This window comes from Salmo salar, chromosome 09, assembly GCF_965601325.2.
Source record: "Salmo salar chromosome 09, fSalSal1, whole genome shotgun sequence".
Lineage (NCBI taxonomy): Eukaryota > Metazoa > Chordata > Actinopteri > Salmoniformes > Salmonidae > Salmo > Salmo salar.
This window is the reverse complement of record NC_138299.1, coordinates 132,670,553-132,698,314: the sequence shown is the minus strand read 5'-3', so window position 1 is coordinate 132,698,314 and position 27,762 is coordinate 132,670,553. Positions and strand designations below refer to the sequence as shown.

At 44.3% G+C, this 27,762-nt stretch overlaps 1 protein-coding gene across 1 annotated transcript in view; it reads left to right on the top strand.

The window, feature by feature from the left end:
• Positions 1-8,652, top strand: part of LOC106612866 (T-box transcription factor TBX4) — a 34,191-nt gene extending 25,539 nt beyond the window's left edge. Inside the window, exons 6-9 of the mRNA XM_014214455.3 lie at positions 4,902-5,054; positions 5,299-5,387; positions 6,129-6,367; positions 6,617-8,652. Coding sequence (XP_014069930.1) covers positions 4,902-5,054; positions 5,299-5,387; positions 6,129-6,367; positions 6,617-7,296 — 1,161 coding nt within the window. The 3' untranslated portion in view covers positions 7,297-8,652. The remainder of the gene's footprint in view (positions 1-4,901; positions 5,055-5,298; positions 5,388-6,128; positions 6,368-6,616) is intronic.
• Positions 8,653-27,762: the final 19,110 nt, after the last annotated feature.

The following is a 27,762-nucleotide window of genomic DNA, read 5'->3' as shown; positions in this document are numbered from 1 at the left end:
CTGATGTCTTGAGATGTTGCTTCAATATATCCACATAATTTTCCTGCCTCATGATGCCATCTGTTTTGTGATTTTTACCAGTCCCTCCTGCAGCAAAGCACCCCCACAACATGATGCTGCCACCCCCGTGCTTCACGGTTGGGATGGTGTTCTTCGGCTTGCAAGCCTCCCCCTTTTTCCTCCAAACATAACGATGGTCATTATGGCCAAACAGTTCTATTTTTGTTTCATCAGACCAGAGGACATTTCTTCAAAAAGTACCATCTTTGTCCCCATATGTAGTTGCAAACTGTAGTCTGGCTTTTTTATGGCGGTTTTGGAGCAGTGGCTTCTTCCTTGCTGAGCGGCCTTTCAGGTTATGTCGATATAGGACTCGTTTTACTGTGGATATAGATACTTTTGTGCCTGTTTCCTCCAGCATCTTCACAAGGTCCTTTGCTGTTGTTCTGGGATTGATTTGCACTTTTCGCACCAAAGTACGTTCATCTCTAAGAGACAGAATGCGTCTCCTTCCTGAGAGGTATGTCGGCTGCGTGGTCCCATGGTGTTTATACTTGCATACTATTGTTTGTACAGATGAACGTGGTACCTTCAGGCGTTTGGAAATTGCTCCCAAGGATGAACCAGACTTGTGGAGGTCTACAATTTTTTTTTTTTAGGTCTTGGCTGATTTATTTTTATTTTTCCCATGATGTCAAGCAAAGAGACACTGAGTTTGAAGGTAGGCCTTGAAATACATCCACAGGTACACCTCCAATTGACTCAAATTATGTAAATTAGCCTATCAGAAGTTTCTAAAGCCATGACATCATTTTGGGGAATTTTCCAAGCTGTTTAAAGGCACAGTCAACATAGTGTATGTAAACTTCTGACCCACTGGAATTGTGACACAGTGAATTATAAGTGAAATAATCTGTCTGTAAACAATTGTTGGAAAAATGACTTGTGTCATGCACAAAATAGATATCCTAACCAACTTGCCAAAACTATAGTTTGTTAACAAGAAATTTGTGGAGTGGTTGAAAAAATGGTTTTAATGACTCCAACCTAAGTGTATGTAAACTTCCGACTTCAACTGTAACAGTACACAACTAAAATATGGGTGTATGCTGGACAATTGCCCAATAACAACAGGTACTTTGGCCATGTGACCTCACACTTGGCCCTTAAAGCCACTTAGTTCTTTGTCACAGAGCGAAGTACTCTGCCTGTGACATCACTTGGCCCTGCTGATACAACTGATCAACAGCTTGACTGCTCTGAATAATGTCAACAACGTCTATAAACTTTAAGCTCAATTAACTGTAAAGGAATAGAGAGAGAGTGAGAGAGAGAGGGGGATGGTTAGCTACTGAGGCCTCACAATGTAGGTCAATCCACATCCCAGGAAGGCACTGGGTCATTTCACACAATATAGCTTCTCACTTCTCCTGGCCATGTAAAACAAGAGAGGTGACTGGATACGGCTCATTTAGTAAAAACTACACAGTGGATGAGAGTTCAATAGACTGGTGTTAAAACAACAGCAGGATAGAGCGTTTTTTTAACAAGAGACTGAGTCATGAAGCTGTCTTTATGGAAAGAGAGGGAGATAGGAGAGGGAAACAGGGGAAGAGGGAGAGAGGAGAGAGGGGGAAGGAGTCGAGAAAAGGTGGCCAGAGTGGAAAAGGAACAGAGGGTGAAAGAGGGAGTGAAGAGGAGGGAGTGACAGAGAGAGAAGAGAGGGAAAGAGAGAGAAAGCATACGAGAGAAAGTGAGTGTCTTGCCACAGAGGGAAGTGAGAAGTGTGACGGTGGCGGCAGTGCTGCCCAGAGGAACTCTGAGCAGGCTTGTCCAAAGCCATTCCGTCAGAAGGAGAACTCATTAGGTTCATAACCTCTGGGATCAGCGGCGGGGCCCGCTGTCAGGTTGAGTCCGCCGCCTGGATAGTGATAAGGGCGAGTAATGAGGACAGAGAGAGAGAGAGGGGCCAGGTCTTACTAAGTCCTGCTGATGGCCATAGAACAGCCCACGCCAGCAGGGGAGCCAGAGAGCCTCTCCTCCCTGCCCTGCATAGCACTGGATCCACCACCAACCTGACCCACTAAACCAGGGGTGTCAAGCATACGGCCCATGGGGGGTTAAATCCAGCTCGCTAATAATCACTGAAATGAAAGCTAGACAGTCAGGGAGCATTGAAAATATTTTAAATGCAGCCCTCCGGACCTCATTGAAGACCGAATGCGTCCCCCGGTGAAAAATGACTTTGACACCACTGCTCTTAACTGACCCACGGCCGAAATAAAACAGCCTGTGAAGTGAGCTAATGACAGTCAATGACAGACTCTGTTGTTTGTGCATTTGAGAGTGTGTCTTTTCAAGTGTGTTTATGTATGTGAGAGTATGCGGTCTGCATGACTGTGTGTGCAAGTATGTGGGTCAGCATGGCTGCTAGTCCAGTCCAGAGCAGGATGGCCGTCAGCTTGATTCAACCCAGGGGTCTCATATCAATGACAGACCTTCCCCTTTCTGACCATCCCCCACAAACTCTGCCCTTCCCTTCCCTTTGCTGCTGACCTGCTCAGCATCAGCAGTAAAAACACTATCACTGATCTGGGATCTGGGCTCCCACTGACCCATGCTACTGTTGACCAAGAGATGGTCCAAGGAATCACTCCTGAAATGCTGTCACTTCCCAGCTGTCACTGAGTGAGGCAGTGTGTCTTGGTTTATAAACCAGTTAGCAAACTGTCTGGGGCTGGCATTTTCACCCACAAGATCAAAGAGAGAATGCATGATTTGGTTCTGGGTTGATCCAAGGAAGGCTTGTCCTGCTCAATGCAACCAGACAGCACAGAGAGAGTCAGACTCCTTCCTGCACTTCCTCCAGACAGACACTGGCCAGACTAGCAGACTAGACAAAGGTCATCACCAGAGAGTCTCCAGTCAACCAACCAGTAGCTTATCTCTATCCGTTATCTGCCTCAGGTCACCACAGTCTCTAGGCAGCCAATGAACCAATTGCTTATCTCTGTCTGAACCTTGCCTCAGCAAAAGGGGGCAAAGGCATGTGAGCATTGGGCTGTTCAGGGTGCAACTATGACCCCGGCTGCCTGTGCCCTGATAGCACAGGAGGCTGCTGAGGGGAGGACGGCTCATAGTAATGGCTGGAATGGAGTGAATGGAATGCTATCAAACACATGGAAACCATGCGTTTGATGTTCTTTTTTCTTTTTTATTTCATCTTTATTTAACCAGGTAGGCCAGTTGAGAACAAGCTCTCATTTACAACTGAGACCTGGCCAAGATAAAGCAAAGCAGTGCGACAAAAACAACAACACAGAGTTACATATAAACAAACGTACAGTTAATAACACAATAGAAAAATCTATGTACAGTGTGTGCAAATGTAGAAGATTAGGGAGGTAAGACAATAAATAGGCCATAGAGGCGAAATAATTACAATTTAGCATTAACATTAGAGTGATAGACGTGCAGATGATGATGTGCAAGGAGATACTGGGGTGCAAAAGAGCAAAAAGATAAATAACAATATGGGGATGAGGTAGTTGGGTGTGCTATTTACAGATTGGCTGTGATCGTTAAGCTGCTCTGACAGCTGATGCTTAAAGTTAGAGAGGGAGATATAAGTCTCCAGCTTCAGTGATTTTTGCAGTTCGTTCCAGTCATTAGCAGCAGAGAACTGGAAGGAAAGGCGGCCAAAGGAGGTGTTAGCTTTGGGGATGACCAGTGAAATATACCTGCTGGAGCGTGTCCTACGGGTGGGTGTTGCTATGGTGATCAGTGAGCTGAGATAAGGCAGCGCTTTACCTAGCAAATACTTATAGATGACCTGGAGCCAGTGGGTTTGGAGGCAAATATGTAGCGATGCGTTCAATGAGTTCAATACCATTCAATTTATACTGTTCCATCCATTACTATGAGCCCATCCTCCCCAATTATGGTGAACCAGCCCGCCTGTGCTTGATAGTCTTAACCCCTCTCTGTGGTAGCCTCCTGGAGGGGCTCGCCTGTTAAGACAATGCCCTGGTACTACTGGGCCGTGAGTCTAGAATGTAGGAGAGGAGGGGAGGTGGGAGTGGGGGAGAGCCTGATGCTCATCGGCCCTGACAGAGCTGCACTGGAGATAACCCTTGCTCCAACCCTGCTGACACTCCAGTGAGCATGTGGCTAGGCTACTGGGCTACTCTGAGCAGACTGGTGCCGATGTGCTGACTTAGCCCCCCCTCCCCAACCTAAACATTGAGCACGCACCATACGTGCTGATTGATGCACTATACAGTTGCAACTCTTGTGTGACAAAGGGGTGCCCACTTTTCAGTATCAACACATTGAACTACAGTATATTGACAAATTTCCACGTTGTATGGACAAAGTTTGGCATTGTATGCCCACTAATGCTGACTCCAATAGCAATGTCTTCCCTGTGGCTCAGTTGGTAGAGCATGGTGTGTGCAATGCCAGGGTTGTGGATTCCATTCCCACGGAGGGGGTACAAAAAATAAATACAATTTTTTTTTAAATGCGTGAAATGAAATGTATGCAGTCGCTCTGGATAAGAGCGTCTGCTAAATGTCGTAAATGTAAATGTAATTAAAATAGGCCTACCTGCTAAAAAGGCTAGCCATGGAAAACCTGAGCATCTTAAGCACCCCATTTACACTATGAGTCTATTCAAGTCAATACAATTACATCACTTGGAATTTAACATCTAGGCCAGGGACAACCATTCATTTAAAGGAGGAAAAACTAGCCTTAAAAAATAAATAAAAACATCTTAAAAAGTCTTAAACCTGTGGTGGTGTCTGGTCATTCACTGGTGCCACTAAGAGGACAGTGTGCTGTGATCGACTCAGCTGTCGTTCGTCTGACCCTGTACTTTCCATCTTTCCCCCTGATAGATCATCCTGAACTCGATGCACAAGTACCAGCCTCGGCTCCACATCGTCAAGGCCGACGAGAACAACGCCTTTGGGTCTAAGAACACAGCCTACTGCACTCACGTGTTTCACGAGACAGCCTTCATCTCTGTCACCTCCTACCAGAACCATAAGGTACAGTATAAGTGCCACCCATGTAGTTGTCCACCTGCTATCTGATGTTCAACGTCTGCTGCACACACAGTCTGACTCGTTCTGACTCGTTTCTAATGTCAGTAATACGAGAGCGTCTTCAAAACACTATCTATCTGCAGGAGAAATGTTCCAAATCATAGAAAGACTATTTTTGACTGAACCTAGCTGCACATTTCATGATGAGTCTCAAGTGCAGTGACAAGAAATGTTGCTGTCTTCTCAGATAACTCAGTTGAAGATCGAGAACAACCCGTTTGCCAAGGGTTTCCGTGGCAGCGATGAAGGGGACCTGCGTGTCTCCAGACTCCAGGGGTATGTTCCGTATGTTTATGGGAATGTGCCACACAATAAAAAGTATATGGAATACTTACTTTATCATGGAAACAATTCTTCTTTTGGGACAGTACATCATTCATTGGAACCATTTGTTCCTTTTGGAACTTGTTCCATTTCTTCCTTTATCTGTGCTTGCTTCCTTAAATACTTCACTCTCTCACTGCTAAGTAGAATCTGTAACGCAAGTATTGGGAAGTAGTGAACTACATTTAGTTCAACTAGTGATTTCATTATATTTTGCAGTAGCTTGGTCGTAGTTGAACTAAATTCAAATCTTGGTAGTGTTTTACCATGTAGTGGTGTAGCTAACTACTGGAACTATAGACAACTTTTTTAACAAAAATAAAATATCGGTGAAGTAGGCAAGAATTGACTTTTTTTTTTTTTTTACATCAGACCTGCCTAATTCTCACTTTTTGTGTTTAATAGGTTAAATTACACATTCTGTTAACATCTGGCTCCACAGTGAACTGTTCTTGCAATTTGTAGTCTATGACATTTCAGATTTAGAAGTAGTTTGGATGTAATTAACCACTTTTTCTAAGTAAATTTAGTTAAGTAAGCTATATTTTTCTTAAGGGTAGCTTTCATGTAGCTCAACTTCTTCCAGTATGAAGTAATTAGTAGCTTGATAAACGATATTTTCAGAGTAGCTTCCCCAACACTAACATTAACGCTAATCCTTCTGTTCTTGTTTTCCCTTCTTCCTCTCCGTAGAAAAGACTACCCAGTGATTTCTAAGAACATGGTTCGCCAGAGGCTCCTCTCCTCACATGGTCACCGGACGGGGAAGCTGGGAGCTGGGGTACACCTGTCGGGTCACCCCCAGGTCCTGTCCCACTACCAGTACGAGGGTGGGGTGCCCCTGGGGAACTCAGACCACCAGGAACACATCTCCAATTCCTTCCCTCCAAGCCGAGAGCCCAGCCTGCTCTACCACTGCTTCAAACACAGAGGTGGGTTAGCTACAGACCTACCTGAACATCTCCACACCTGTCAATCACAGAAAATGGCCAGTCCTCATTAGTCTTTCAGAAAACTTTGTTGTCTTGCAACACATCTTTTGGTGCTACACATCAATATCACACAATATAAATGGCTTTGTACACAGTTCCAAACAATATGAAGAAGCATCATAGGTCAGCAGGGTGATACATTGAGTTTTTACACTCAGTGATGATGATTTAATCTTCATTTCTTTACAGATAACACCAGGCACTTGGAACTGGGTTGTAAACGGCCATATCTGGACACAGCGCTTCCAGCAGTCTCAGAGGAACACTACTTCCGTTCTCCTCCCACCTACGAGCCTCCACTGCTGTCCCACCCCTATTGTGGTGAGGCCATGAGCTCCAGGGAGGCCTGTATGTACGGAGGGATGGAGGGAGAGAACGGCCACGGGGCTGTGGGTGCTGACGACCTGGCTCCCGCCTCTCTGAACTGCAACATGTGGGCGTCGGTGCAGCCTTACCCGCGGTACAGCGTGCAGACAGTGGAGGCTGTCCCCTACCAGCCCTTCACTGCTCACTTCCCCAGTACTGCCACCGCCACCTCCGTGGTGCCCCACCACACCCCCACCGGACCCCCACGCCCCCAGTCCGACATAGGAATTTACAGTCCAGCCACAGCACAGCGAGGCCTGGCTACCATCCCCTCGTCGTCCTCCATCTCGTCTTCCTCTCCACCGGTTCCTGGTTCCAGGGGTAGCAGGCCGGTGGTCCATCCTCCTCTGTACCACAGGAAGCCTGGGCCTGGGTCTCCTCTCCGGCCTTACAGGGAGTTCTCGGCCTTCCCAACACAGGGAACCCCCCCATCCATCCGGGACCCGTCCTACCAGTACCAGATGGGGCAGAGCAGTGTAGGGGCCCACTGGAATGATAGCTAGGGCTAGGGAGTGCTGTGTGGCTCCTGAGGCAGCGGCGATGTCCACCCATCCGGTCAGTTCAGAATCAGCCAACCAGCCAACTTTGAACTGCCTGTGAGGCATCTGAAATGAGATTATGTTGAAACACAGCCATGATGACCATGATGAAGCCATAGTAGTTTAGCATGAGGAGAAGCAGATCAGAGTGACCAAACTCCAATAGAAGCCTACATCTGCCTAAAAGCTCTGCGCCTTCAGATCCATGTTATCCTGACTGGAGGAGCATTGTGACTGTGATGATGATAATGAGTATTCCAGAGGAAGAACCCCTCTATAGAATTATGCAAAAGCATGCCATATAATGGCTTAAAAAAAATATCAAAAACGTTCAATGTCAAACAATGCCAAAAGGAGATGTGTTCAGCAAAGTGAAAAATATCCATTATGCCTTTGAAGTAGTGTGTTTATGGTTAAGATGGACACGTACCAGTAATGAATTGATTAACGTTTCTAAGAAAACCATTTAAATGCTAAACTTGATCATATTATTATCAGCAAATGAGGGAGTGGGACATGGATGTGTATGTGTAAAGAGATTTAAGTAACAGGCCAAGTGTTTTGTTGAAACTTTGAGTAAAGCCTTCATTTCATTTTGCCATCTCTGCTTGTATTGAGATACTTTGCCAGTTAGAAATCTGTTGAACTTGTAAACATGGGCTGCAGGTGAGCTACACAACAAGCCCTCCCATGCAGTCCATTTGAGCAGAGCTTAAGTGTGTGTAGTTCTAGATCTCATCTTCAGCCATACTCCTCTGCTAGCCATATTGTAAGCTAGCGTGACACCACTAAGCATGAAGCCAAACGGCCCTTAGTTAGCGGTAACCTAAGTCTTTGAACCACAATAGGGCAGTAATCACATAGCACTTTGGCTCCAAACCTGCGGTCCGTTCCGAAGCAGCGTTCCCGCCTGTTGAAGTGAGACTTCAGAGAAGGTCCCTGGCCAACCAGATGGGAGCTTAATGAATCGTTGTTAAGCCAACGCTAGTGCAGAACACAGAGCTCCGCACAAATCCCAGCCCCAAATGACTGTGTTGGAAAAATCCTTACAAGACTGCAAATGTAAAACAGCCCGAGTGGGGCAGGCGAGGAGCCACATTGTGAAGTCAAGCTGAGCTGAACTGAAGCAGGGATGACTGGGTAACATACAGCCCGGCCTGTCTGACCTTGATAAGTAGGAATGGGTAATAATAGAACAATATGGTGGGTCTATTACCTGGCAGACCCACGTTATCTCTTCATTATTACATTTTTTTTCTCGATATAACTTCTTTGAATATTTTTTTCTCCCAAACATGAGGAAATAAATATTTGAATGCCTCCCATTGTTGCTTTGCGGATGTATTGTACTGGTAATAACAATGGTAATGGTTATTACCTTGGCTATCTTGGATTCAGTCTGAATTTAACTTCCGTCTATCCTCCACTAGCACTTACTTGTCATTGGTGATCTAAGACACATAGGCTCTCATCAATCATTACGGGTGGCAGGTAGCCTAGCAGGTTAGAGCGTTGGCCCCACAGAAATATAAATTATATTTCTATTGTTGGGCCAGTCACCAAAAGGTCGCTAGTTCGAATCCTCTAGCCCGACAAGGTGAAACATCTTTCGATGTGCCCTTGAGCAAGGCACTTAACCCTAATTGCTCCAGGGTCGCCGTTGATAATGGAAAATCCTGACCATGACCCCACTCACCGAGGGTGTCTCGGGGAGAGGTGGGATATGCAAAAAAACACATTTCCAATTCACAGTTGTACATTTGTGTAATAGGACAAATAAGCACCCACCAAATTATTATTATTAAAAACCAATCAACGACATTATTAAACATAAACAACAACTACACCCTCCTAAATGGCATCAAACCATGAACATTGACTGGGTTAGTTAGTTATCTGTCAAGTGAAATAATTTGTGTGTGTGTGTGTGTGTGTGTGTGTGTGTGTGTGTGTGTGTGTGTGTGTGTGTGTGTGTGTGTGTGTGTGTGTGTGTGTGTGTGTGTGTGTGTGTCAGGGCAGTGTGGCTGTACAGTACAGTATGTAGATGAATGGGTGAGGTGCAGGACGACATCCCAGGGCATACATACATACCGGTACTGTAGCCCTCTGCTTTCTCACACACAGCAATCATTAGGGTCCTGAGTTATGGTTCTGCCCTGGCTCTTGTCAGTGCCTCCTCTCTCTCTCTCTTCCTTGTTCTCTCTCTCTTGCCTTCATTCTTTCTCTCGCCCTCATTCTCTTTCTCTGTCTCTAGGAGAACTTCCCCACTCCAACAAATCAATGTTCCGAGATCTAGGGTCTTCAAACAGGATGAAATGTCTACCATGTCAAACGGTGAGTGAGAACTTATAATGGCGATTAGACCTTTCTTTGCCTGATAAGAGAGGCGCTTATATTTTTGTAAACAGAGATCATGTTAGTATCTTGAACATGAATTATATTTGTACTTAAAATGACAGTGGCTATGCATGTATTTTCCCATATGCTGTATGGGCAACTTAGGTTATGTATACACTTTTACTGGTGTGACAAACATCCCACAATACATACACCACAGATAAAATAAATAAAGATAATTTCCTCTCTGAAATGGATGTAGAAATTATTGGATGTGGGGCCTTGCAGTGTGTCTACACAAGAGAACCTAACCATTCTGGGTACAAATCATCATTTTACCATAAGAAATATTTACACTAATATACAATATAAAATATCTGGTCTAATTGGGCTTCTGAGTGGTGCAGCGGTCTAAGGCACTGCATCTCAGTGCTAGAGGTGTCACTATAGACCCTGGTTCGATTCCAGGCTGTATCACAACCAGCTGTGATTGGGAGTCCCATAGGGCGGCACACAATTGGCCCAGCGTTGTCCAGGTTAGGGTTGGGCAGGGGCAACTGACTTGCCTAGTTATATAAAGGTTAAATAAAAATATATAATTAATTAAGAGACATATGTACGACATAGAGCATCATACAAATCACATGTATGACAAAAATTAGATACAGGATATCATTCAGCAATAATGCCTGAGGGGGTGTGGTATATGGCCAATATACATACCACGGTCAAGGGCTGTTCTTACGCACGATGCAACGCAGAGTGCCTGGATACAACCATTAGCTGTGGTATATTGGCCATATATAACAAACCCCCGACGTGCATTATTGCTATTATAAACTGGTTTCCAACCTAATTAGAGCAGTAAAAATAAATTTTTGTCATACCCGTGGTATACGGACTGATGTACCAAGGCTGTTAACCAATCAGCATTCAGGGCTCGAACCACCCAGTTTATAATTAATAATAAACCATGTGTATTGTAATATACACAAGTGTGTTCTTCTCACATGTGCAGACCAGGAGGAAATATGGTTAGGATGGCTGTGTATGTGTGGAGGATATGGGGGTTGTGAAGTTGAGGATTTAGACTGACCTCCATGTGTCTATGGAGGATGTCCAACTGAATGCAGGTGGTTCTACTGGGCGGGACAATAGGTCTGGAGTATTGAGCAGAATTGGACGATTTTATAATCAGAAAACTAAGTAATTCCGACTTAGTCAAGAGTCATTTGACGGCAAAATCATTTTCTATTGTTTTGATTGTATACGATGGCTGAGAGGCCAACGATGGCTAACAGAAACCGTGCTATGGTGTGAGAGGTGAGGACAAAGAAATAAAAGCATCATGTGGTTTGAAACAAAAAAACTGTAAAACAGGAGACACCCAAAAGCCACTCTTAAGAACCTACTGGGAAAAAAGGTTAATTCTCATTCTTAAATTTATGATGACCTTTTTTCGGCTGTAGCTAGCTCGAATAGAGCATAAAAAGACAGACGTAGCAGTAGACCTACATTTATACTAACTTTCCACATAAAACGCAGTCTATCTCTTTTATAAAGAAGCCAGGTTTAAGCCCCTTGCAGAGCACAGTGTATCCTCACTCTAGAGCTGCGGAGGTATGGCAGTGTATCTAAACTCAGCAAAAAAAGAAACGTCCCTTTTTCAGGACCCTTTCTTTCAAAGATAATTTGTAAAAATCGAAATAACTTCACAGATCTTCATTGTAAAGGGTTTAAACACTGTTTCCCATGCTTGTTCAATGAACCATAAACAATTAATGAACATGCACCTGTGGAACGGTCTTTAAGACACTAACAGCTTACAGACGGTAGGCAATTAAGGTCACAGTTATGAAAACTTAGGACACTAAAGAGGCCTTTCTACTGAGTCAGTGAGATGCCTACGACAGCGCTACAGGGAGACAGGACGGACAGCTGATCGTCCTCGCAGTATCGGATCGGTACATCTGAACATCACACCTGTGGGACAGGTACAGGATGGCAACAACAACTGCCCGAGTTACACCAGGAAAGCACAATCCTTCCATCAGTGCTCAGACTGTCCGCAATAGGCTGAGAGAGGCTGGACTGAGGGCTTGTAGGCCTGTTGTAAGGCAGGTCCTCACCAGACATCACCGGCAACAACATCTCCTATGGGCACAAACCCACCGTCGCTGGACCAGACAGGACTGGCAAAAAGTGCTCTTCACTGACAAGTCGCGGTTTTGTCTCACCAGGGGTGATGGTCGGATTAGCGTTTATCGTCGAAGGAATGAGCGTTACACTGAGGCCTGTACTTTGGAGTGGGATCGATTTGGAGGTGGAGCGTCCGTCATCGGTCACAGCATCATTGGACTGACCTTGTTGTCATTGCAGGCAATCTCAACGCTGTGCGTTACAGGGAAGACATCCTCCTCCTTCATGTGGTACCCTTCCTGCTGGCTCATCTTGACATGACCCTCCAGCATGACAATGCCTCCAGCCATACTGCTCGTTCTGTGCGTGATTTCTTGCAAGACAGGAATGTCAGTGTTCTGCCATGGCCAGCGAAGAGCCCGGATCTCAATCCCATTGAGCACGTCTGGGACCTGTTGGATCGAGGGGTGAGGGCTAGGGACATTCCCCCCAGAAATGTCCGGGAACTTGCAGGTGCCTTGGTGGAAGAGTGGGGTAACATCTCACAGCTAGAACTGGCAAATCTGGTGCAGTCCATGAGGAGGAGATGCACTGCAGTACTTAATGCAGCTGGTGGCCACACCAGATACTGACTGTTACTTTTGATTTTTACCCCCCCCCCCCCTTTATTCAGGGTCACATTATTGCATTTCTGTTAGTCACATGCCTGTGGAACTTGTTCAGTTTATGTCTCAGTTGTTGAATCTTATGTTCATACAAATATTTACACATGTTAAGTTTGCTGAAAATAAACGCAGTTGACAGTGAGAGGACGTTTCTTTTTTTGCTGAGTTCGTGTCTCCGTCCCAAATGGAATCCTATTCCCATTATAGTGCACTACCTTTCAAAAGTCATTTAGGATGCAACCTATCCGTGAGAACCTGACAGGGGGCCTAGGGTTCCATCTGGAACTCATTGGTGCTGAGATCTGGCTGTGCCGGTGCCTCTTTCCCCTGCCTCTCTACGCTCCACGCTGCCCTTTCTTTCCCATACCGCTGTCATCCCATAATCCCGTCTGAGAGCTGCCTGGTGGTACGTTCCAAATGGCACCCGATTCCCTATATAGTGCCCTACTTTTGACCAGAGCCATATGGGTCCTGGTCAAAAGTAGGGCACTTCATAGGGAATAGGGTGATATTTTGAACACACACCTGGCCTGGGTGGTACCCACTCTGACCCACTCTGATGGGCTTAACTGGGCTGCCTTGTAAAAAATCTCTGACTCCTTCTCTCCTTCAGCCCAGCCCAGCACTCTGAAAACACGCTTTAAATAGTGGAGGGGGGATTTAATAACAAGTCCATTACGGTCTTTCTGGTGCCCTGTAAATAGTCAATTAGTGGATGATTCTGATTTGATCCACATGCAGAGAGATCCGCTGGCGGGGGAGGAGGGAGGGAGGAGAGAAGAGGACGGTGGGAGGAGTGTGTGTGCAGCATGGTTTGGCGTGTTTCCCTCAAGCCACTGCCATTGGAGCTGGTGGGGTGAGATAGAGATATCCCTGCCCTGACCACCAGGTAGGGTAGGGAGGTAGAACCTGTAGGAGGCCAGTAGAGTATTGGCGTTGGGGCATCATCCCACATCCTCCTCTAACTCATCTAGCTACCCATTTTGAGGTCAACCTAATACACCACACAGAGGGAACCCTGGAAACTCTCAATTCTTCCTTCTGAAGGGTGTATGGAGGTCTGTTGGGAGTGTATGTATGTATGTATGTGATGTGTGTGTGCTGATGGGGGGGGGGGGCTGCGGCGGGTTCAACTCTCTGGTGGTGGGACACTTAACTGTGGCGGTGTCCCTTGATCAAAGGTAGGGCCTACATCTGGTGGGCTCCACTAAACCCCACTGTATGAAACTGGGCTCCCACTTTAATAAGTGGCTTTGGATAAAAGCATCAGTAAAAATTAACAATTATATTGTGAGTGCTCCCTGGATTAGGGCGTTAGGGATGAAATGGGGGGTGTGGATTAAGTGTTTTATCCAGCAGATTAAGTAAGAGTTCCGCGAGCTTTGTTGAGATCGCTGAGTTGTCGCTGTGCAACGTGAGTAGAATGATGGTGATGGTGATGGCAGTGGAACACAGAACAAACAAGCTCTAGAACTTTTAAGAACTAAGATTGAAACCCTCTGCTTTAGCATTACGGCTCAATCTAATTGGCCCTAAAACCAATCAGAGCACAGCACTTATAACGTGGTAGAAGCGGGTTGCCATCCAAATCCATAGTTACCTCAGCTCAGTGAAATATGCACGTTGTTGGAGGGAGCAAACAGAACAGGATCTCATTATGGGCTGTTGTGGTGGAAGGAGGCTCTGAACTGCTTTGATGATGCAGATGCATGGTCTGAAAATGACCTCATCTTTCTCCGCATAGCTCTGATTAAAGCCAGTGTTTATCGAAGTGAATGTATTGTGTGTGTGTTGGAATATGTGTGTGATGTTGCACGAGTATACACTGTGTGGGTGAGACATTCATTATCAGAGGTTTGCGTGTCCAGCATTCTTCTCCTCCTCCCTCCTCCAATTTTTTGCCAAGGCTGAGTCTCCTTAGCCAATCAGCACCTCTCTTATTGTCTCCCGACCCTCTCCTCCCTCCTCCTCTATCCCTGCTCCAGCCACGAAAACAGCAGTGTCTCTGAGCCTGAGCAGTGGGCACAAGGAACACAACAAACATGGCCAATGATAGTGTTTAAGTCTATAGTTCTCTCTCTCACAAACGCACGCACACACACACACACTCACATACCACACACACAAAACTAGAGGTGGGAATTGCCAGGGACCTCACGATACAATATTATCCCTATACTTAGGTGCAGATATGGTATGTATTGCGATTCTCACAATTCTATATGTATTGCAATTCGATACTGTGAATTAAATGCGTTTTGATGTTCCAAACATATTGCTCACTATATGTCTGCTGCAGAGAGACAAGAGACAGCATGAGAACGCGTTTTGGACAGTCTGGGAAATAAAAGTGCTGAAAACCTGTTGGCTCACTATTTAAAAAAGAAGATGGAGAACAAGCTTTTGGGTCAGGTACAGCCGATTAGCGCTAGCTAACGCTACCTACAGTTGCAAAAAAATTGTTTACTTGAAATCAAATATCAATATAATATCGTCCAAAAATAATATTGCGATATGTAACTGTATCGATTTTCCACCCATTGCTACACAAAACAATAATACATTCCCAGAAAAAAACCTACACAAGTACCCCCAACTTGAGGGACACATACACTTCCGTTCAAAAGTTTGGGGTCACTTAGAAATGTCCGTGTTTTCCATGAAAACATACATGAAATGCATTGTAAAATGAATAGGAAATATAGTCAAGACGTTGACAAGGTTATAAATAATGATTTTTAATTGAAATAATAAATGTGTCCTTCAATTTGCAGCAATTACAGCCTTGCAGACCTTTGGCATTCTAGTTGTCAATTTGTTGAGGTAATCTGAAGAGATTTCACCCCATGCTTCCTGAAGCACCTCCCACAAGATGGATTGGCTTGATGGGCACTTCTTACGTACCATACGGTCAAGCTGCTCCCACAACAGCTCAATAGGGTTGAGATCCGGTGACTGTGCTGGCCACTCCATTATAGACAGAATACCAGCTGACTGCTTCTTCCCTAAATAGTTCTTGGATAGTTTGGAGCTGTGCTTTGGGTCATTGTCCTGTTGAAGGAGGAAATTGGCTCCAATTAAGCGCCGTCCGCAGGGTATGGCATGACGTTGCAAAATGGAGTGATAGCCTTCCTTCTTCAAGATCCCTTTTACCCTGTACAAATCTCCCACTTTACCACCACCAAAGCACCCCCAGACCATCACATTGCCTCCACCATGCTTCACAGATGGTGTCAAGCACTCCTCCAGCATCTTTCATTTTTTTCTGCATCTCATGAATGTTCTTCTTTGTGATCCGAACACCTCAAACTTAGATTCGTCTGTCCATAACACTTTTTCCCAATCTTCCTCTGTCCAGTGTCTGTGTTTTTTTGGCCATCTTAATCTTTACTTTTTATTGGCCAGTCTGAGATATGGCTTTTTCTTTGCAACTCTGCCTCTTCACTGTTGACATTGAGACTGGTGTATTTTGGGTACTATTTAATGAAGCTGCCAGTTGAGGACTTGTGAGGCGTCTGTTTCTCAAACTAGACACTCTAATGTACTTGTAGTCTTGCTCAGTTGTGCACCGGGGCCTCCCACTCCTCTTTCTATTCTGGCTAGAGCCAGTTTGCGCTGTTCTGTGAAGGAAGTAGTACACAGCGTTCTACGAGATCTTCAGTTTCTTGGCAATTTCTCGCATGAATTAGCCTTCATTTCCAGAACAAGAATAGACTGACGAGTTTCAGAAGAAAGTTCTTTGTTTCTGGCCATTTTGAGCCTGTAATCGAACCCACTTATGCTGATGCTCCAAATACTCAACTAGTCTAAAGAAGGCCAGTTTTATTGCTTCTTTAATCAGTACAACAGTTTTCAGCTGTGCTAACATAATTGCAAAAGGGTCTCTAATGATCAATTAGCCTTTTAAAATTATAAACTTGGATTAGCTAACACAATGTGTCATTGGAACACAGGAGTGATGGTTGCGGATGATGGGCCTCTGTACGCCTACATAGATATTCCATAAAACAATCTGTCGTTTCCAGCTACAATAGTCATTTACAACATTAACAATGTCTTAGCTGTATTTCTGATCAATTTGATGTTTTTTTAAATGGACCAAAAATGTGCTTTTCTTTAAAAAACAAGGTCATTTCTAAGTGACCCCGAACTTTTGAACGGTAGTGTAGGTTGTTCCTAATTGGTGCAGAAGAGGTTAAAAGTAACAAAACAAAACGGTGATCATTAGAATAGAGAGGAAAAATAGGATGTTTTCTGCGGATAAGATAATGACTGTGTATAGTGCATTCTGAAAGTATTCTGACCCCTTGACTTTTTCCAGATTTTGTTACTTTACAGCTTTATTCTAAAATGGATTAAACAGTTTTTTCCCCCTCATTAATCTACACACAATACCCCATAATAATAGAACAAAAACGGTTTTAAATAAAAACTGAAATATGACATTTACATAAGTATTCAGAACCTTTACTCAGTACTTTGTTGAAGCACCTTTGGCAGCAATTACAGTCTTCTTGGGTATAACTCCTTCGCACATCTGTATTTGGGGAGTTTCTCCCATTCTCCTCTGCAGATCCTCTCAAGCTCTGTCAGGTTGGATGGGGAGCGTCGCTGCACAGCTATTTTCAGGTCTCTCCAGAGATGTTTGATCGGGTTCAATTCCGGGCTCTGGCTGGGCCACTCAAGGACATTCAGAGACTTGTCCCGAAGCCATTCCTGCGTTGTTTTGGCTGTGTGCTTCTCTCAAAGCTGGTTGAGAGAATACCAAGAGTGGGCAAAGCTGTCATCAAGGCAAAGGGTGGCTACTTTGAAGAATCGCAAAGATAAAGTTTAATTTGATTTGTTTAACACTTTTTTGGTTACTACATGATTCCATAGATTTTATCACAAGCACATACAGGTATCTGACAAAAGTAAGGAAACACCAATATAAAGTGTCTTAAAAGGGTGTTACAATGGATGCCAGTCATGGCTTATATTTCTATGGTTGGTTGCAGCTGTCACTTTGCCTTCTGCAGATTTCAAAATTTATTAGTGGGAAAAACGTACAGTTTGGAAAACAAATGCCTACTGCTGAAAAGAAAATACTAATCTGTCTGTAGAACCAATGGAAACATGATTTCTTAATCCGGCCCTGCTCATGGAGACAGTTTGAGCTACTCCAGGAAGTGACGTTGCAGGCTAGCTCAGTGCTGCCCTCTCTGAGAAACTCAAGTTGAAGGCCGATCGGGGTACTGCAGGCTGCCATTAGCAACCAAATGATCCTTAACTTCTTCTGTGTGCGATTTTTAAATGATCGGTTCGATAACATTTATCTTGTGTATTACAAGCACTTATTGGTAACATGATTGTGTAAATAGAAACAAATGTTTAGAATACAAAGATTGACCAGGAAGATTGACATTTTTCCGTTCACTATAAAGGGGATCCTGTTTTTTTGCTAACAATTCATGCAGTACTGCGGTCGGCCTTGAACTTCAGTGGCTTCAATAAGAGGGGGCAGTCGTTCTCCCCTGGGATAAGCAAACTATCTGCCATATATTCAATGTATATTATTAACTTTGGCTTCAATATCACAGTGACACACAAAGGCCATTTGGTCTAAGCCACGCCAGACAAGCATATAAACACGAGGGTTACTCTCGTCACTGATTTTTGTTATTTTACCTTTATTTAACAGGCAAGTCAGTTAAGAACAAATTCTTATTTACAATGACGGCCTGGGAACAGTGGGTTAACTGCCTTGTTCAGGAGCAGAATGGCAGATTTTTACCTTGTCAGCTCAGGGATTCGATCTTGCAACCTTTCGGTTACCTTTCGATTACAAGTCCAACACTAACCACTGGTAAGGGCAGGGCCAGCCCCCTCACCCCGCCATGACTCTCCACTAGCCACATCCTACAACTAGCCACGCGCATCACCCCCCATACCCATACTGCCGACCAGCTAAGCCCATTGCCACCTCAAGCCAGAGCCTATTTGATGTCTGGCCGGCCAAGGCAAGCACCATGGCTCCAACCATCATACCGCCTCCTTCCCCCCTCCTTCACCTCCACCTTTCCCCTCTTCAGGTTCACTGCAGCTTGGTGACAAGATTGCCATTATGTGCTCTGCTGTGTGTGTAAGCCACTGGGAGCCAATGAGGAAATTCCTCCCGACAGACTCCCTGGTAATCTGTGGATGAGTCCTAAAAGGGCCGATAGGACTCTGGTTGAAAGTAGTGCACTATATAGGGAATAGGGCGCCCTTTGGGACACAGACTGTGGAACAATACAGTCACCACCACCACCCCTTTAAAGGGATTATGCTTCTCTGTTTTCCCTGTGGGTCTCTGTTGGTGCTGACCCGTGAGTAGGGAGACAGATCCATCTCAAATACTGCCAGGTTTCTGTTTATCTAATTCAGAGACAAATGAACTGGCACCAGCTGACAGAGACACACTGGAGGGAGAAGAAGGCTGGTTCGGTTCAAAATGGCCAACTCCTCTCCTCTCCTGCTGCTGTGTTGTGATGAGGCGTGACATCAGATCACATACAGATGGGCTGTTAGATATTGGGAGGAAGAACACAATGACAACCTTGTGCAGTGAGACAATGAACCGAGCAGCCTGGACAGCACCACTTGGAGTGCTTATCCCATCTACTGGTCAGGGGGTGTAACTGAACGATCACAGTGGTTTCCATTCTCTGACATTCTCTAAGGTGGGTAACATGCTTTGCTCTTTAAAAAGTCTCTAAAACGCTGATAAAGACTGGAGTTCACGACATCTTTGAGGAAAAACTGCCATGTGTAGGCAGTAATAGACAATTCCAGAGAGCAGCTGACAACCCAGCAAACTAGGAACATTCCCAGAACATTAGCTAAGATTCCCATTAAGTTCTATACTGAACAAAAGTATAAATGCAACATGCAACAATTTTAAACATTTAACTGAGTTACAGTTCATAGAAGGAAATCAGTCAATTGAAATAAATTCATTAGGCCCTAATCTATGGATCTCACATGACTGGGAATACAGATATGCATATGCATCATTCCTGCAGTCAACATGCCAATTGCACGCTCCCTCAAAACTTGAGACATCTGTGGCATTGTGTTGTGACAAAACTGCACATTTTAGAGTGGCCTTTTATTGTCCCCAGCACAAGGTGTACCTTTGTAATGATCATGCTGTTTAATCAGCTTCTTGATATGCCACACCTGTCAGATGGATGGATTATCTTGGCAACGGAGAAATGCTCACTAACCGGGATGTCACTTTTTTGGAGAGAAATAAGCTTTTTGTGTGTATAGAAAAATTCAGGAATCTATTATTTCAGCTCATGAAACATGGGACCAACATTCACTAAAATGTTGTGCTCAACATCTGTGACAACAACAGAACATTCCCCAAAAGTTCTCATTAGGTTTACAGGTAATGTAATCACACAATGTACCAGTAATATTTCTCAGCAAACAAAAATTGGTACTGTGAAAGTTCCCAGAACATTTTCTAGGTTGTGGCAAAAACTGTCCATTCGTGGTTGTTGATTACAAAATGTTTGTATAATATATTCGCCTGATGTTGCAAGAACGTTCCTATAAGACATTTAATCTGTTCTGTAAAGGTTCCCAGAATGTTTCATTAGTGAGAACAATATGGTGACATATAACAAAAGATATGTTCCCAAAGCACAAAAATTGTCCAGGTGTGCGGATGCAAAAAACCAAATCTGTTCTTTAAAGCTTCCCAGAATGTTTCATTAGGTTGTGGTAATATTGTGGGGACTTGACAAAAGATATGTTCCCAAAACACAAAACATTTCCAGTGGTGCTGACATTCAGATAATGTTTGTATCCTGTTGCACAAAACATTAATTTGATGTTGCAAAAATGTTGACAAAACAGCCTTTCGGAGTTCTTTAAAGGTTCCCAGAACATGTAATTAAGTTGTGGGAACAGTGTGGGTACATTACAAGAGATACAGTTGTGATGACATTTATACAATGTTTAAAATAGGTTGCACAGGATATTCTCTTAATATTGTAAGAATGAAATAAGTAAGTTTGTATGATGTTCATAGCATATTTGTTTTAGGTTTAACATGATATTGCATTGATGTTCATGCAATATGCATTGTCTTGGAGTACCTCAGAACATTAAGAATATTTAGAAAATTGTATATTTGGGTTTTACCCCATTCTCAGCATGCAAATTAAAGCAGATTGAAATACACCCCCATTATGTATCTCTCCAGATTTAATAGCAATTCTCATTTGAGGACTATATTGTAGATGATACAGAGCCACGTGGCATTTTAATTTAATTCATAGGACATTTGAACAGCATTTAATCATACAAACACAACCATATTTTTATCACTTCATATTTTGACAACTCTCTTTTTTTTGTAAAAAAAATGTTTACCCGCTTTTTTGATCTTGTCTCATTGCCGCAACTCCCCAATGGGTCCTCCGAAACATGACCCGCCAAACCACGCTTCTTAACACCCGCCCGCTTAACCCGAAAGCCAGCCTGCAGGCGCCCGGCCCGCCACAAGAAGTCGCTAGAGCGCGATGAGCCAAGTAATGCCCCACCCCTGGCCAAACCCTCACGACGCTGGACCAATTGTGCGCCATCCTATGGGACTCCGAATCACGGCCGGTTGTGATATAGCCTGGGATCAAACCCAGGTCTATAGTGACGCCTCTGGCACTGTGATGCAATGCCTTAGAAGGCCTGGAACTCTCTTCCTTATTGGTCTATTAACTAAATTACCGCCTGGTGATGTCACCATGCAGGCCAAAACTCCATCCAACCAAAACAGGCTGAAATTTCAGGCGGTCTTTCAAACAGCTCTTACCCTAAAAGGGCATTATTGTCATCAACAGTATTATTCCAAATTCACAGTACAGAAATATACACGGAGTATACCAAACATTAGGAACACTTTCCTACTATTCAAGCGTTCCTCAGGGATGCTGGCCCATGTTGACTCTAATCCTTCCCACAGTTGTGTCAAGTTGGCTTGATGTCCTTTGGGTGGTGAACCATTCTTGATACACACGGAAACTGTTGAGCGTGAAAAACTCAGCAGCAATGCAGTTTTTGACACAAACCGGTGTGCCTGGCATCTACTACCATGCCCTGTTCAAAGGCACTTCAATCTTTTGTCTTGCCCATTCATCCTCTGAATGGCACACATATGCAATCCATGTCTCAAGGCTTAAAAATCCTTCTTTAACTGATCTCCTCCCCTTCATCTACACTGGTTGAAGTGGATTTAACAAGTGACATCAATAAGGGATCATAGCTTTCACTTGGATTCACCTGGTCACTCTGTCATGGAAAGAGCAGGTATTCATAATGTTTTGTATACTCAGTGACTATAAATCACAGGAAAATCATTGAATGTGTTAATGTTTTTGCAAACCAAAACAAAAACATTTCCAAGAAAGAGTCAACTAATTCCCCTCTCTCAGCTCAGCACCCGTGGGCTACAGTTCGTCTGCAAGACTGTCTGCATTCCAAATGGCACCCTAATTCCTTATAGTGCACTACTTTTGACCAGGGCCCTGTGGTCAAAAGTAGTGCACTATATAGGGAACAAGGTACAATTTTGGAGGAAGCCAGACAGTTGCCCACTGGAGCCACTTTAGCTGCACTAAGCCCAGACCAGGCCAAGTGGTCCAGGCCTCACAAAGCATCTCCGGAGGCAGGGGGAGATCTGGGGATTAGCTCCAGAAAAGCATCTGCAAATCTCCAGCTAAAACTTTTGTCCTCTTTAAAGTCTCTACCTGAACCCTGTGGGCTGACTCCTTAGAGCTTCAGCTTCATCCCGAAGCGCCGCTCCAGATCAAGTGTTTAGTTTGACAAATACGACTTATCAGGGATCGCCAGGCCTGCCGGTGATTGGCAGGTTAGCTAAAGGAGAAGCAAGCCTCCTCAAGGTGATTACGTGCCTAAAGAAAAACCCTGCGAGAAGCACACGGCAACCTTGTTTGTCATTTTGCATGCTTAAATCGGACAAAGCCCGTAACGCCAATTAAGACAAATAAAAATAAAATGTAAGCAGATGGGATAAGCGACTCAGCTGCCACATCCACTTGTGAGTGTTACCAGGTAGCTCAAGTCACATGGGCAACCTAGGTTTGCTACTCATGGAATTACTGCTGCTCTTATTCAAGTTCAGCAGAATCAACAAATATACATTTCCAAGAAGGAATAACTAACATGGTGCCAAATAACAAGAAACAAAAACACTTACAAGAAAGGCATTTCACTGCACGTGACATTAAAACTTCAAACTCCCTGTGGTGTCACAATTGGGTTGCAGGTGTTTCCAGGACAGGTGTGACAGGACCAGGTGGCTTTTCCAGGTATCCTATCCTCTCAGCCCCTGTGCCCTGACAAACAGTCATGTACCCTGCCAAACGGCCACACACTAAGTGCTCTAAACCCAGGTAAACCCAGGTAAGTCCAGGTCAGAAAGCAAACGTAGGGATCTAAAGGCCTCAGCTTAGGCTCCAAAGACTTTTAGCAGGTGGTTTGCAGCTCATCCCCTCTGGATTTAGGCCAGAAGGACCTGAATTGACGTGACATTGTGGTGGCCCCTCAATCAAAGTAGCTGTCTGCTTAACACTGCCCAGCTAGGAAGCCTCAGGTCAGGCCAGGATACACTGGAGGGGTGGGTGTGTCGCAGTCCATGTATGGGTTGAAACACAGTCTTTGTCGTTGTGATGAGAATTCTCATCAGAATCTAATAACATTTTATGTGAGGGAATGCTGATTTATCCAGTGCATTGAGGAACCGTTTATTGACTGAAAAAAGTTATATAGCTGTAGAATCTGATTAGCAGCCTAGTTACAAGTGTATCCTCTGGGGAGAAAAACATGTGGCGTGATCCATAGATATGCTCAAGATGAAGATCAAGATGAGTGTGTTAATCCGGGGGTGGATCACCACCTTAACGTGGCATGGCTGAATGATGAGCCACAGATGAAGCAGAGATAGAGAGTCAGTCAGTCATACCATAGAGAGGAGTGGTGCAGAGGAGGGGCCAAAGGGAACACATACAAACTCACATAGACCCAAGCTCTGATTGGTGCAAAACAGAGGCCAAAGAGAACGCATACAAACTCATCCAGGCCAAAGATCTAAGTGGTAGACTAGAAGCCAAAGGGAAGACCAGAGTCCGAAGAGAATACATACAAAGTCACACAGGCCCAAGCTCTGAGTGGTACAGAGATGAACAAGTCTCTTATCTGTGTGACGTTCTGAAGGAATGACCGCTATGCCAATGAGGTCAAGTAGGGCATGTGAATGCTGGCAGACATATTGCTGGCAAGACAAGGCACCGTTCCCAGTGGTTTTCGCTTCAGGCTGACATGTCGACATGTCTGCATAAGGTGCTTTAAAAGCTCAATGTGGGAGATAGCAGTCACTGACTGGCTGTACATGTGTGTGTGTCTTTGTGTATCTGAGTCTTTGTTGTACCGGTCTGTGTGTGGTCAGTGCATGTGTGTCTTGTAGATGTGTGTCTGTTTGTGTAGACTTCTGTGTTTGTGTCTTTCCTTTTGTGTGTGGTGTGCGCATGTATTGTGAGTGTGTGTGTGTTGGTTCTCAGCCCACAGCCACTATGTGACGGGCCCTTCCAACAGCCTCACTGACCCTCACTTTAGTGTCCCAGTCACCTGCCCTTTATCATGTCAAGTGTTTGTTTAGAGTCTGTCGATTAGCCCTGGACAAATCAGACGATTACCATCGTCAGGCAGGCAGGCCCAGGAAGGGAAGGGTGCGTCAGGGTAACACAGCTCATCATCTCAATCTCACTCCTTCCCCAACCAACTGCCCCCCTCCCATCTACTTCCTCCTTACAGACGATTCACTCCTCACCACAACTCTCCCGCCACACCTCCTCCGCTCCGGTCACAGCCCCCTATCTCTGATGTGAGAGGACGACACCTCCCTTTCCACTGCCTTTTTCCTGTCGACCCCACTCCTCCCCAAACGAGTACAATTACAGCTAATGGGCAGAAAAGCATCTCTGTCCTCTCTCTGGCTTTGGAAAACATCCGCCCGCTGCAATAACATCGCTTCCGCCCAGCTTACACGAGAGACAACAACCTAAGCAACAACTTTACCATGTCTACCACACTAACAGACCCTTATCTGAATTCAGGGCCATAAAAGTTCTGAGGAGGAAAGGTAGTGTGTAACTGTGAAAATAGACGGATCTATTCAAAGGCTTTGGTTCTAAGAGTGTGCAGTGTGAGTTTGTGTTATGTGTGGAGTCTGTGTCTTAGTCTTTTGAGTGGATGTGATTTGGAGGTGAGTATCCTCTTGTGTGTGTGTGTGTGTGTGTGTGTGTGTGTGTGTGTGTGTGTGTGTGTGTGTGTGTGTGTGTGTGTGGGAGAGAGAGAGAGAGAGAGCGTGTATTGAGCAAGGCTCTAATCTCTGATGGTTGAGATAGTGCCATCAGCATGGAGCCAGGGACTGTGTATCAGAGGCACTCATCTCACACAAACACACACAGTCCAGACAATGGCTGCAAATCTACTGATGGCACAAACAACCTGCTTATATAATTATGGAATCAGGAAATTAACAAGACAGCGTTTCTGTTCCACTGAATGGGAGGAGGGGTGTTGGGCTGGATGTGTGTGTGGCGGAGGAGGGGTCAGACGGGGCATGCAGTGCGGGTGACCAGAGATGCCAGCCTCCAGGCTTCTGTACGATCACATTGATAGCTGTCTGCCTGGGCGAGGTGATGATTCAGGGGATAACCAGTCACGGCAGACAGGACACACACGCACATTCACAGCAAACTGCTTTCGTTTAAAAAATGCACTTCCAGAACAATATAATAAGAAACTTCCAATGGCTTTTTCTCTCTCTCTAAATGGTGACCGCAGCAGTGTGTGTTCCAGCTGAACCTCTTTTTGCATATCATGATACATGTACTGTATTCAAAATCAGATATCATTGTAAAATAGTTGTTTGTAATAGCAGTTCAGACCTTTCACCTCTTTCAACCCTAGGCTGGTCACCCTGTGGTGTCCTGGGATGCAGACATAGAGCCGCGGCCAGATCTCAACAGATCGGAAGTAGATAAAGATTGGTGACATTGTGTGCGAGTGATAAAGTGATAATCACACACTGCGACTATACAACAACAACACAATAAGGAAGTGTCCTTCATTTGTGTACCTATAGACTTAAACAGAGCAAACCTTTGGATTCTGCTCTGCTTTAGCAGGTGTACAGTATAAACTAGATGGGAAATCACCTCTCTAACCTCTTAATGACAGTTCCAAGGGTGGATACAAAAGTACAGTAGCACATCATCTGAATTGTACATATGTCTGTGTACTGATACAGTATTGTATTATTTGATCTCTTTCCACTGTACTTAATCTGATGCAACACCCAGAAACACGCCTTCAGTCGTATCTAGCCATCCATCATGGGCAAGCCGAATTTGCCAGGACAGATCCTGGTACCACTTTTCAGGCCGCTAGCCAATGGAGGAGATTATAGCCTAAATTTAAAATGGATTAAATTGAGATTTTGTGCCACTGGCTTATACACATTACCCCATAATGTCAAAGTGGAATTATGTTATTAGACATTTTTTACAAATTAATTAAAAATGAAAAGATGAAATGTCTTGAGTCAATAAGTATTCAACCCCTTTCTTATGGCAACCCTGAATAAATTCAGGAGTAAAAATGTGCTTAACAAGTCACATAATAAGTTGCAATAATAGTGTTTAACATGATTTTTGAATTACCTCATCTCTGTACCCCACACATACAATTATCTGAAAGGTCCCTCAGTTGAGCAGTGCATTTAAAACACAGATGATTCAACCACAAAGACCAGGGCGGTTTTCCAATGCCTCACAAAGAAAAATAACAAAAGCAGACATTGAAAATCCCATGGTGACTTTAAAAGTTACAGAGTTTAATGGCTGTGATATGAGAAAACTGAGGATGGATCAACAACATTTTAGTTACTACACATTCTAACCTAAATGACAGCGAACAAAAGGAAGCCTGTTCAGAACATGCATCCTGTTTGCAATAAGGCACTGAAGTAAAACTGCAAAACAAAGTGTTATGTATGGAGCAAATCCAACACTACACATTACTGAGTACCACTCTTCATATTTTGAAGTGTGCTGGTAGCTGCATCATGTTATGGGTATGTTTGTCATCAGTAAGGACTTGGGAGTTCTTTTTTTATACAAATAAATGGAATAGAGCTTAGCACGGGCAAAAGCGTAGAGGCAAACCTGGTTCAGTCTGCTTTCCAACAGGCACTGGGATACAAATTCACCTTTCAGCAGGACAATAACCTAAAACACAAGGACAAATATACACCGGAGATGCTTACCAAGATGACATTGAATGTTCCTGAGTGGCCTAGTTACCGTTTTGACTTAAATCGGCTTGAAAAACTTGAAAATGGCTGTCTAGTAACCAACTTGACTTGAAGCTTGAAGAATTTTAAAAAATAATAAAATGTAAATATTGTATAATCTAGGTGTGCAAAGCTTTTACAGACGTACCCAGAAAGACTCACAGCTGTAATCGCTGCCAAAGGTGATTCTAACATGTATTGACTTAGGATTGTGAATACTTATGTAATCAACATACAGTACCAGTCAAAAGTTTGGACACACCTACTCATTCAAGGGTTTTTCTTTATTTTTACTATTATCTACATTGTAGAAAAATAGTGAAGACATCAACACTATGAAATAACACATATGGAATCATGTACTAACCAAAAAAAGTGTCAAAATATATTTTAGATTTTTCAAAGTAGCCACCCTCTGCCTTGATGACAGCTTTGCACACTCTTGGCATTCTCTCAACCAGCTTCAGCTGGAATGCTTTTCCAACAGTCTTGAAGGAGTTTCCATATATGCTGAGCACTTGTTGGCTGCTTTTCCTTCGCTTTGTGGTCCAACTCATCCCAAACCATCTCAACTGGGTTGAGGTCGGGTGATTGTGGAGGCCAGGTCATCTGATGCAGCACTCCATCACTCTCATTCTTGGTCAAATAGCCCTTACAAAGCCTGGAGGTGTGTTAGGTCATTGTCCTGTTGAAAAACAAATGATAGTCCCACTAAGCACAAACCAGATGGGATGGCGTATCGCTGCAGAATGCTGTGGTAGCCATGCTGGTTAAGTGTGCCTTGAATTCTAAATAAATCACAGTGTCACCAGCAAAGCACCATCACACCACCTCCTCCATGCTTCACGGTGGAAACCACACATGCGGAGATCATCCGTTCATCTA